Genomic DNA, 12,462 nt, shown 5'->3' with positions numbered 1-12,462 from the left:
GATTGTTTGAAACATGGTTGTAAGTGAGAAAATTACAGCAAAATTTCATATTTGACGTACGGACATATTCTAATTATAAAAAAGCTGCACTGCTAAAAATCTGTACCTGGATAGGTCTGTAGGATCTGTAGAGATAATGTAGTTTGAGCTTCCCAACTTTCTTCTTTTCCTAAAAATAATAATTAATATACAAGGATGAAAACATAAATTAATTGCAGGGATCTAAGGGATAAGACAATTATAATAAATCAAAAGGATCTCTGTCTGTGTGTGTGTACTCTAGGATTTCGCTAACCGTTGAGCTGATATGGTTCTCCCTTACAGTTTAGCTTCTCATAGACCCTGGGAGGTTTATAACTATTTCAGGGGAAGGTAACATCACCCTCCCCAGAGAAAACTCCTCTAGAAAAAAATTAACCCACCTCCCTCCCCCCCAAAAAACACCACCCCAAAGTTTTTTTTGTTACTTTTTCTTTTTAAAACAAAAATAAAAGTAGAGTTGTCGAATTTAGCCCTCCCCATATCAAGTGCCCCTAGTGGCTTCTAGGGGGCGTAGCCACTAGGTAGAGCCATTAAAAATACCTTTACAACCCAAACATTGTGTCACAAAAGTAATGATATTTTTCTAAATCAGTCCTTTCCTAAATCTAAACTGTCCATGAGTGTGTAAGCTCTGGCATCCTGAAGGTCAGCAGATAAAAATGCATTAATCGGAAAAATCCTCTAAACTTTTTATTGGAACACTATTGACTCCACCTATGTTGTATCCTAATAAACAAGGACTATAATTTACACAAATAAAGCAGATTAATATTCATACAATAGTAATATTTTTAGTAGATCTAGTTATTTAGTTTAATATGCTAAGGGCACAGCTGCTAGTATTTGAAATAAATTAAATGATTTGTCGCTAGTACTCCAGCACCGCAGCCAAAATGCTATTTTTGTAGAGCAATCCGCCGCCAAACTATAGCTGCCTTGCAAATAGGCAGTCAAAAAGGATTGAAGAAAATCTCAGTATTTTTGAAAGGGCGGTTTTTTGAAGGGTGGGGGGAGGGGTGTTAGAATAGGATGTTTTAATTATGTATCATGTGATTTTCCCCATTAATTAGCTGCAACGCCCGCAAGGGCGTAAATAGAGGATGGTTTAGTAGACATTTGATATATATTCTGAGTAAATTAATCACGTATGCTTTATATGATTTAGACAAGGAAAGAAAAAAATATATTTTGGTTGTGAATATCAACATTAAAGATTCCATATATTCAGGGATCCTAGGGATAATTCAATGCATGATTAATTAAAGTACATCCCCAAGATGTTACACAAATTTGCCACTACAGTACCTTAAAATCACTAGTACCCAAAGTTTTTAATGAATGAGTATTATTTATTTAAAACACATGATACATAGAGTGTAATTTAATGTGCCCTCCCTCCTTGCAAAAGTTGATTTATTTGATAAATGAACTTTAAGCAGGTCAAAATAATAATAATAAAGTGCATAAAAACTAATTAGACCAATAAAATGATCAAAGTTAAGATTGGCTAAATTTAAATTTTGGAGAGGGGCAATTATTCTGAGAAAGTTTTCTGTAAGAAATGCTTGATTCTTTAAAAGCCAACCTTATGGTAACCCCTTCATCTTTTCTATCTATAATATAAAGTAGAATGATGTCTGTCCGTAGGTCTGATGCTTAAGATCTCGGTAACCGCAGAACCAATTTGGCTATAGTCTTCAGGTAATTTATACACTAGTCATGTGGTAGTTTTAAGCTCTTGAACAATCCAATTTTCAAATATTTTTTGAAAACAAAAGCAAATACCTACTGGTTAATATATGATTCAACTGTGCTGTAAAAATGTGGTGCATTCTTAATCACCAATAAGCTAGTGGCGAAGCCACCAGTATAGCAAAAAGTGACATAATAAGAAATGTAGGTTTTTGTTTGAATTTTATTTTTTTGATGCTTTCCTGTGTTTCAATGTGCCTGATAGGCATCACCTTTAATCTCTGCCAGCAAAACTTTGTGCTAACAATAGATTTAATACCCTAGATGACCAATCTTATTCGTCCGCTCCCAGTCTTTTTTTCGTAATAATTAGTTAGTTAGTGACAATATTTCATATTTGAGATATTTACAATATCATTTATAGGTCATATTGGCTTTTAAACATCTTTTGATGTGCAATAAATTGTAAATAAGAGTACGGGTAGATTTTTTTTTTCTATGCCTAATCCCTGCAAGTGGCCAATACCTGCAGTTCCTTAACCCTGCAGGGCTACCCAGTACCTAATGTAACTTAACCTAACTTGACCTAAAGTCAAACAAAAGAAAACTAATCCCCCCTTATTTACAATTTATTTCAAAATTAAGAAGGGGACCCAGGTACTTTGTGCAAGCGCACCATTTAATAAAATCATTTGCAAAATTGAAACACTAATTTTATATACTTAAAATTTTTCTAGCATAAATTTTCTAAAACATACCATCAGTTTTATGAAGCGGAATTATCAAATTACTTGGAAATGACTTTAAATTGTCGATTTTCTGCTTATTGCAAAATTTAATTTTTCTCTCTCTCTTTCTCTAATTTTGCATAGCTGCTATAGTTAGAAAATTTATTCAACAGTTTCCCTTATATCGCATTTGGACCATCAACGATTTTTATATTTTCATTTCAAGTTAAACCTTTCAATAATTAGATCGATCCATCTGTCCGCAATGGTTAGCATTTTAATTTAAGGTAATTCATGCATGCCAGAATTGTCCTATAAATTTCAAACTTTGCATGATGATTCCCATAACAGTTAGGTACGATTTAGGAAAGGTAGCAACTTAATAATCGCTACCAGAAAGTCCGCACGTCCATTTAAAGCATGATGATTAATGTAAGAGTTGTAATTGTGTAGCAAATCTATAATTAGCTCCGCTTTTGTGGATGTTATCATTTCAAAAAACTTATTTTATTAGTTTGATGGTCTAAAACTAGAGTTTAGCGAAAGCTGTAATAAAACAAAAATTGCTATATTTTTAATTCCAACAAATTTAAGGAAAGTTACATAATAATCATAAAAAGAATACAATATATGCAAATGCAATGGTATGTACAAAAATTAATGCAGAACATTAAGTAAAAATACATTTATTATTTTATATACTTTTATGAATCTAATTACTTCTTCAGTGCATTTGTAGTTAGTAACAGGATCATGTCTGTCTGTCTGTCTCTCTGTACAAAAGGATCTTGCTAACTGCTGAATTGATATGGTTCTCTTTTACAACATAGCTTTTTATAGGTCCAAGGAAGGTCCACCACCACAAGAGCAAATATCCCTTTTTTCCCTTCTTTTATTTACTAAAATTGAGGTCTCTAGGGGCGTAGCCGCCAGAAATTTTTATAATGCAAAACTTTTCTATGGCTGTAAATTATACAGTACCCAAAGTTTTATAAACACGTTCTAAATTTGTATAGTATGAAACCTTGGGTACATTTATTAAGGTATTGGTTGGTCAACACCTTCAATGTCAAACCTTTAACACCAAAAATTTGCATATACATAAGAGGTTATTCTGTTTATTTTTTATAATTAAATTTGATCAATTCATCCGACATTGTCCTATACCTTATAATCCGTAGGAATGATTAATAGTTACCTGGCAGCAAGTAGGAAAATAGGGCGGCCATTTTCTCGTTCCAGGTGAAGAAAATATGTTGGGAATAATCCTAAATAAAAAAAAATCTGTGTCATTATCTAAAATTTTGGCGGCATATTTGTTCGAAGTTTTTGTGTCTGTCTGTTCTACTGTTTGTCTGCAAGTCTGTAATGCTTTTAGATTATCAGGGTTCTGCAGCCGCACCTTCACCTATGCGTCTGTGGTTGCGGCTAAATATAGATTTGTAGCTGCAGCTGATGGTGGCTGTGGCTGAGTGGAGTTTACAATGTGGGTGGCTGCGGCTTAACATACAACAAACAAAAGGCAGATTGACACCTGGGAGTCAGGGAACATAGGGCTGTTTATTTCATTAGTCGCCAAAATTTTTTTATTCATAGGCTTAACAACTTGAATGAATTTTGATTGGCTGTTTTAAATGAGTGTCCAAATGTTTTCACCATTAATTGTAAATTAAAGGAGGGAAATTTTGTTTTCTTATCATTGAGAATGTACATCAATTTATCGGCCATTGTCTTATCTCTTTAGATCACTGGATTAACACACTATACTATATAATTTTTTAAATTCTTGACATATATCAGTTTAATATTCTAGGCTTATTGCTGCTTCGATTACTGATATTGTTGGTAAAATATTCAGCACAAAAAATAATGAATATTTTTAATAATTTATGAAAAATGTTATCATAAAAAATGTATCGAATGCATTTTTGTAGTAATATTCATTTAATTTTTGATTAGAGGATTAGATTTTTAAACATAGAATATGCTTAAGATTGACAATATCAAACAAAAATTTACTAAATTAATAACGTTTTAAAAATATGCATTGTTACAAACAACTGTAGTTTGCAACAAGTATGTCATATTCATTGATTTATTGACATGTCATTTTCCATTAGAAAAAAAGTGTAATATCATTTCATATATCAATAATTTTTCAGTGATAATGTTTTTAATGTACTAATTCTTGGTCAAATTAATATCGCGTTTTATGTAAGATATTTAAAATTCATCATATTTGATATACTCTTCTTTCCTCAGAATTTGTATTAAATTTTGTATAAAATTCTTAACAAATAGGATGTGAACCCTACCAGAGAATAAGGGAACATTAGGATGTTTATTACACAAGTCCCCAAAGTCTTACAATATTTTTATTTATTCGTTGTCTTAACAACTTTGGGGACTTTAGTGAATTTTGATTGGTTTGATGATCATTAAGTTCAGTGTTCAAACGTTTCAACCATTAATTGTAATCTACAGAACGGGTGATTTTGTTATCAGTTTTGGGGATGCATATCAATTTAATGTCCATTGTCTTATCCCTTAAGATCCCTGGAACTCTACCCTGAGTGACAACAGGTCAAATATCTCAGAGTAATTCAGGGATATAAGGGATAGGACATGAATTAGTCCTTCACCAAAATTAAAGTGTATTTGTTCTGGGAGGGAGGGATTATTGAGCAGTCCCCAAAGTTTTTTAATAACGTTTTCTTATTCGTTGGCTTAAATATTTTGGGGTCTTTTGTTGTATTTTTAATTGGTTGATTCATTAAATTGAGTAGAAAAACGTTTCAACCACTAAGAGTAATCTACAGAAGGGGTAAAATAATTTATGATCATTGGTTATTTACAAAATTTATCGGCCATAGTCTTAACCCTTTAGATCCCTGTAATATGTTAATGTGAAAAGCATGATGAAATAAAAAGTATTTTAAAATGCCTTAGTCCCCACCGCCCTGGGGTAAATATAATTTTCTTTCAATATCTAAAAATAAAGTGGTATTATGTAATTCTTAACTTTAGATCCTCTTTAAAAAAAATCACAATCAAATATAATACAGTAACTATTATTTAAAAATATCCTACGTTTACGTTCTTATTACAATTTTAGTTAATACAATATTTATAACCCTATTCAATAAAATAGTTAAATCCTTGCTAATGCCCTAGTAAATACATTGGTTATAACCCTAGACCCCTAGAAAATTTATAAATAGATAACCCGCTATTTTATAGTTGCATTGCATAGAAATTAAATTTTAATAATTTTATTTAAAACAAATGCAAGGGGCTAGAGTGATAAGATAATGGCCGACAACTTGATGTACATTCCAAATGATGAAACACAAAATTACACCGTATGTAGATAACAATTAATGGTTGAAACGTTTGGACACTCAACATAATGAACCAGCCAATAAAAGTCCCCAAAATTGTTGAGCCAAAGAATAAGAAAACGTTATTTTAAAACTTTGGGGACTAGTATAACAAATAGCCCATGTCCCCTGGATTCCTGTAACAAATATCTTCATACACTTCTTTTAGAACCACTGAAAATTATTCAGAGGAAAAATTAACTACGAAGACCTTAAGGGCTGAAAGAAAAGGTTTTTATTAAAAAATAAGATAGATATTATAATATTAGGACCAAAAAAGTCTTTAAAATGTATCTATTTTTCTATAATAAAAAAAGGAAAAGGTTGAAGTTGTGAGATGCAGTAACTGTGAAATAAATTGGCATTGCAGCCCCTATGATGTATTTCCGTCAGGATTTAACAACAATAGATTTATTAATTTAGATAATCACAAATGAAGACTACGCTAGAGAATGCTCTAAAGTCCCTCTATTAAAAATATAGATTATATTCTAATAGCAGTTATGTATTTTAATTGAGGGAACAGTCATTATTATTAACAATGCAATCATTTTTAAAACAGCAGAGGCAATATTTACTCTGACGAATACTCTATTTGTTATTATATCTATTGCCCTGACATTGAAATAAAGGTAAGAATTCTCTGGAGACTTGGAACAACTGTAAAGTCAACACAGATACTCAAGTTTAACGGTGATTTCCCTCAAAGTTTTGATCGAACACATTAACCCCCTGATCCTTTTTAAATTGTTTAAAAATAAGGAGGGAGAAAGTTTTTTTCTTTTATCCCTGTTCGAGTCCCTAATAGTTGAGTACCCACTATAACCTAACCTGACCTGACAAACCAACTAAAAACTACAACTCCCCCTGATGGTAAATTTATTTAAAAATACAGGGGGGGGGGGAGAGGAGGGAGTTGTGTGTTCGACTATGTGCTTTGAGGGAAACCGCCAGCTCAACTTATCAAAGTGAACAAGAAATTGATAGAACTATTTGAAAGTCAATAGATAGAACAAGTATACGTTTAGATAAGAGTGTGAGAGAGAGATAGAGAGAGAGAGAGAGAGAGAGAGAGAGAGAGACAGAGAGAAAGATGAAAAAAGAGTGAGAGACAGAGAGAAAGATAAAAAGAGAGGAGAGATAGAGGGCAGAGAGAGATAGTTAGATAGGAATATAAATAGATTAATATTATATAAAAATAGATAGATAGCGAGATATGTTAGATCAAAAAAAAAAAATAGAGAGAGAGAGAGAAGTGTAGATAAACAAACAAAATTTATTAATTGATTGATTGCCATAGTTTATTAGTGTTTGGACCTAAGTCGTCATGGAGTAGGTTGAGACAAAAAATGACAATAAAGAGTGAAAAAAAGAAAAAGGTAAAAAATTGAAAGAGCCAAAAAATGAACCTATATAAAGAGAAGGAAATGGCTGCTCTAAAATAAATGAATATATGTGAAAGAAAATGTGACTGGAAAATTAACACAAAAATTTTCATTTCTCAACTTAATTAACCTTCCAATAGAGATACGAGGTCAAACAGGGCTCGGCAGCCCAACTTGCAGAAGAATTTAGCTGTGTGGCTTAGACAAGCTTAATGTCAACAGGGCGACTCTGACAGTTCTAATAACGTCATCCGCATATTCAGTCTAGGCCGTTCTCAGCTTTAGCTACCCCTAAGCAACACTTAACAGCTGCAGCCTAAATCGCAGCTACGCTGGTTTTTGAAAGCTTCAGCCGAGGCCTTGATGATGCTGCTGGTACAGACACAATAAACAGTGCAGCATCGAGAAAATTAATTTGTATGAATGAAGAACAACAATTCTAATTCAATTTCAGTTACCCTGAGACGAGCTGCCGAGCCCTGAGTTTAAATATTATACATTTTATCTTATTTTTTCTAACTAAAAAAGGATGTTCGATCTGCTATCAAAAGAAAAATTAATGGATAAATGAAAGTTTTAAAATGGTAAATTTATATTATTATAACTGCCAAAAAAATTAACAAACCTACAGAAAATTTATATTGCTTTTTTGTTTATTAAGATTCCAATATTTTGAATGCCGCGTATGATTATGAATCATTTGTTACCTTTGTCCACACCCTTTTTGTTTCTTGATATCCGGCATTTCATTATGTTGAATGCCATGTTAGATTATGAATTATTTGTTACCTTTGTCCACACCCTTTCTGTTTCTTGATACTCGGCATTTCACTACTCCTCCCTCAGGTACTAAATAGAAAAAACAAGGATGACATGATATAATTGTGAACAAAAATTTTGAAAATCGGACCAAAAATTTTATGTGAAAAAAACATGAAAATAAAGCTTCGTTCATCTTGAACACAAATCCCTAGAAAAGGCGGGAAATTTTATTTAAAAAATCGGACCAGAAGCACCAAAGATGTGTGAAAATCAATTGTAAATATAAAAACATGCATATAATGGATTTGAAGCAGTCCGACCGCCATGGATTTATTAAAATAAAATGTTCTACATAATTATGTGAATGTTGACAAAGAAGTTTCAGCCGTCTATCTTGAATAGGAGCCGAGACAATTTACGTTGCCTTTAATCCGGTTCTAACTGTCAGACAGACAACCCTAAAAAAAATATATAGTATCTGAAACAACTGACCTGTAGCATAAACAAAATCTGTCAAATTTTCAATGACTTGAATCATGGCGCTGATAATTCTACTCTCAAAATCATATTGACACCAGGGCCAGGCAAATTCTTTTTCAAGGTAGCTTCTTTACAGTCTTTTAACTTTAAATTCTAATTTTACATAGGTCTTTATAACTTTCAGGCTTTTAGTCCTTTAAAATCTCCACCATGCTTCACAACCACATTGTCTTGTTTTGATCATGTTTTATTCTTGTTTTTTTTTCAGAAGTTTTTGTTCAAATAATGATTATTCGATAAGGAGCAAATTTTCTTAATTAGGATTTTCTATCGCATTTTTTATCTGAAAGAGAAAAATAACAGTAAATGGTAATATTGTATTAATATGAAAACTTGAATACGTTGTCTATTTATAAAGTACGCAACTACATTAGTATTTAAGTAACACAAAAAAGCTTTTTTTGTAATACACATTACAAACAAAAATCCTTGTAGTATTATAAGTAGTTTTTATATTATATAAAAGATATTTACATAATTGTTTCGGTTTCCTCTTACAGTAACTCAGGGAAGGTAAAGGATAAAAAGTGTTAACAACCCTTTCTTTTCACCTTTATTTCTCCTATTTTGTAAAGTAAAGTTTTTTTTTTATCTGAAGCTTAAGATCTCAATAACAACTTAACTGATTGGGTTCCCTTTTTTAGGCAAGCTTCAGAGAGGTTCTGCGATGGTTTTAGGCTACTTTATTTTGAGATAGAAATCTTTGGATATTGGATTAAGCTATTTTCTAAATAGTTCCTCTGTCTCTAGAATACAGAGCAACTAGATGGTAGGGACATAGTCGCTATTTAAAAAATAGATGAAGTGATGTTGCAAATAATTTGCCAAGTTGCAATTTCAGCCACCCGTTTTATATTTGTAAAATTCAGCATATAGAGTTCCAGCTGAGCTGCACTAGTATTGAAAGTCATTTTAATCGCTTGAAATGTCGGCTGTTGACAGCTAAGAGCCGAAATTTTAACATTATCCACAGCCGCAATATGATTATTTTGCAAAATTTTTACGGGTGGCATCCTTATCATCCATTGTCATATCCCCAAAAATCCTTGGCATTACCTCATAATCCAGGGAGAAAAAAAGAAAAAGACATCCATTAGCACTTACACAAACACACAAACATACTCACACTTTCACACATACTTTGTCACACACAAACACATACACACTCACACACTTTCTATCACACAGACACTCTACACAAGGACAATTTGTTCATGAGTAGCGCAGCATTATAATCTAACATTTTATTGAATACTAGCGGCTTCGCCCCTAGCCTCTAGGGGCTTTGCCCCAAGAGGTTTGATCAAACCAATTTTTCGTATTTTAGATTTAAAAAAAAAGGAATTTTTTTTTTTTTTGGGGGGGGGGTATTTTTCATTTTTGGGGGGGTTAGGGGTGTCCCACCCCCCAAGAAAATAGTTATAAACCTTCCCGGGAACTATGAGAAGCTACCCTGTAAAGGAGAACCCGATCGGTTCAGCGGTTAGCGAGATCCTTCGCTACAAACAAACAGACAAACACACAAATACACAAACACACAAACACACAGACATACATCGTTCTACTTTGTATTATAGATTATAAAGAGTAGTAATTGGTTCTAATAAAACCTAAACACCTAATAAAGATGATTTAGTAACCAATTCTAAAGATTCACTCTATAAATAATAGCAATGAAAGACACATTGAAAGTTTTTACAGAGATGGTATGCATCAAAAAATATAATAAATTCCTTTTTTTTCTCTACTTGATTTTGATACACACAATAAAAAAATATTTTCTGCTCATTATATTCACAATAAAATTAATTATAATATCCTCCTAAGCTGCATTCCGACAGCCATGGATGATTTATAGTTGATTATACTCCTATTTGATGGGAATCTAATCAAAAAGTTTCAGCCTTATATCTTTTATAGGAGCCAAAAAATTTACGTTTCACCCTATTTGTGTCATTTGGAATTATAGAGTAGCTTCGCTACTAAAAATAAACCCATTTTTTTCTCTTTTTTAAAACAAAAGATACACACATACTATTTCTTAAGACTAAAAGAAATGAATAATTTATATATCTAAAAAAATATTTAGACAAAGTAAACTTATATAATACCTGCATTGCTAAAAAAGAGTACATACATATTTCATACCTATAGAAACAAAAATAGAATAACATAAGATAATTAGTAATGAATTCATGGACAAGGAAAGCAAACAGAGCCAACGATATTAATGTGTTATTTTTAGTTATGTGTTAAGATTTTAGCATTTTATATTGATATTTAATCAGGCTTATATTTCAAAGTTAATATTGTAGTAAACTAGCGGCTTCGCCCAAAGAGGTGATAAAAAAAAATTTAGGCGAAATTCATAAAAGGAAGAAGGAAATCTTCTGCAAAAAAAAATAAAGGACCAAGGAAATCTTGGGATTTTTTATTTTTGGGGGGGTAGGGGGTGTCCCACCCCCAAAGAAAATAGCCTAAAACCACCACAGGACCAGTAGGTATATTCCCTGAAGAGTAGAATTCGATCGGTTCAGTGGTTACCGAGATCTTAAGGGACAGACGGACATACAGAAAGATGGACGGACGGACAGACATCATTCTACTTTGTATTATAGATTGCATAAGAGCCTCCCTTCAAAAAAAGCAGTGTCTTTGATATATTTATATATTAATTTATTCTTAATTCTCAGCGAGAGAGTTGTCATTGGGCTGTTTATTACACTAGTCCAAAAAGTTTTTGAGTAACGTTTCCTTATTCATTGGTTTTTATTAAATTTTGAATAGTTAGTTCTTTAAGTTGAGTGTTCAAGACTAACAATTTTCAGAGGTTGTAATTTTGTGTATCATCATTGGGGTTGAATATCAATTTATCTGCGATTTTCTTATCTCTTTAGATCCCTACCTTATTATGCTAAAAAAAATTCGTATTTTGTGTATTGAATTGATCTGCACTGGAAAGAAAGTCAATTGTAAATCTTGTCTAATCTTCCTCATATTGGAAAATAGATCTTTCCTCTACAGTTATATGCACCTTCACATTACATTACATTTAGTTTAGATTCTTCACACAATATTTTAAAGGGTGAGTCAAAAAACAAAAAAGAAGGAAAATTGTATCCATGAGTAGAAATGCTATTAAAAATTAAAAGTAAATTGCATGGTGAACAATTTTGGGTGCTACCAAAGGATAAAAGAGAAAACAGAAAGTTAAAATAAATAAAATGAGAAGAAACATAGAGAAAAGAAGAGCAGTAGAACATGTCCAAACTGGAAAGCACATGAATATTAAAATACAAAATAGAAAAAATTTGTGAATGATCATACATAGACAATAGGTGCAGTCAATATTTTTTATTCCTTGGAATGATATTGCAGAAACTTTATTAAAGACAGATAAATAATAATTCATAATTAAAAAAAATATCTTATTATATTAAATTGATATTAAATCACACTTTTCTTTCATCTTATCTTTCCCAATTAAGAATGTCTTATTCCAGGTTTTTTTTTATTTGAATATTTATTTCAGGCGTTTCATATTGAGAAAATACACTTTTAAGATAAATTTCAATTAAAATCCTTATCTGCACTATAATTCCAAAATTTTTATTGATTTTAATGAAAATTGACTTTTCTTAATAGACAATTTATAATTAGTTTTGTAGCTATAAATGGCTTTAACACATATTCACTGAGCTTCTGGTGTTTAAGCAAGTCCTCATTAGGGTATCAAGCATATTTTTTTACATTTACATATGTTGTAGGTTCAATGATAAAAATATGTCAATCCTATCATTACTGATAAAAAGGAAAACAAACAGACACATACACTGATAGAGTAGCTTTGCTTCTAAGATCATTAATTTAGAACCTTATATTTCTTTTGTTTAAAGGTTTCTGAAAAAAGTTAAAAATAGAATTTGATATTAA

General features: G+C 31.6%; 1 protein-coding gene across 1 annotated transcript in view; it reads right to left on the bottom strand.

The window, feature by feature from the left end:
• The window catches only part of LOC145325123 (tubby-related protein 3-like), a 50,063-nt gene extending 41,249 nt beyond the window's left edge, over positions 1–8,814 (bottom strand). Inside the window, exons 1-4 of the mRNA XM_080167975.1 lie at positions 8,482–8,814; positions 8,017–8,076; positions 3,661–3,730; positions 107–169 (exon numbers count right to left, since the gene is read on the bottom strand). Of these exons, the coding sequence (XP_080024101.1) occupies positions 107–169; positions 3,661–3,730; positions 8,017–8,076; positions 8,482–8,527 (239 nt within the window). The 5' untranslated portion in view covers positions 8,528–8,814. The remainder of the gene's footprint in view (positions 1–106; positions 170–3,660; positions 3,731–8,016; positions 8,077–8,481) is intronic.
• Positions 8,815–12,462: the final 3,648 nt, after the last annotated feature.

This window comes from Acartia tonsa, chromosome 7 (genome assembly GCF_053477335.1).
Source record: "Acartia tonsa isolate MP-2025a chromosome 7, ASM5347733v1, whole genome shotgun sequence".
Taxonomy (NCBI): domain Eukaryota; kingdom Metazoa; phylum Arthropoda; class Copepoda; order Calanoida; family Acartiidae; genus Acartia; species Acartia tonsa.
The sequence above is the reverse complement of the archived record's forward strand: the minus strand, read 5'-3'. Positions and strand labels throughout refer to the sequence as shown.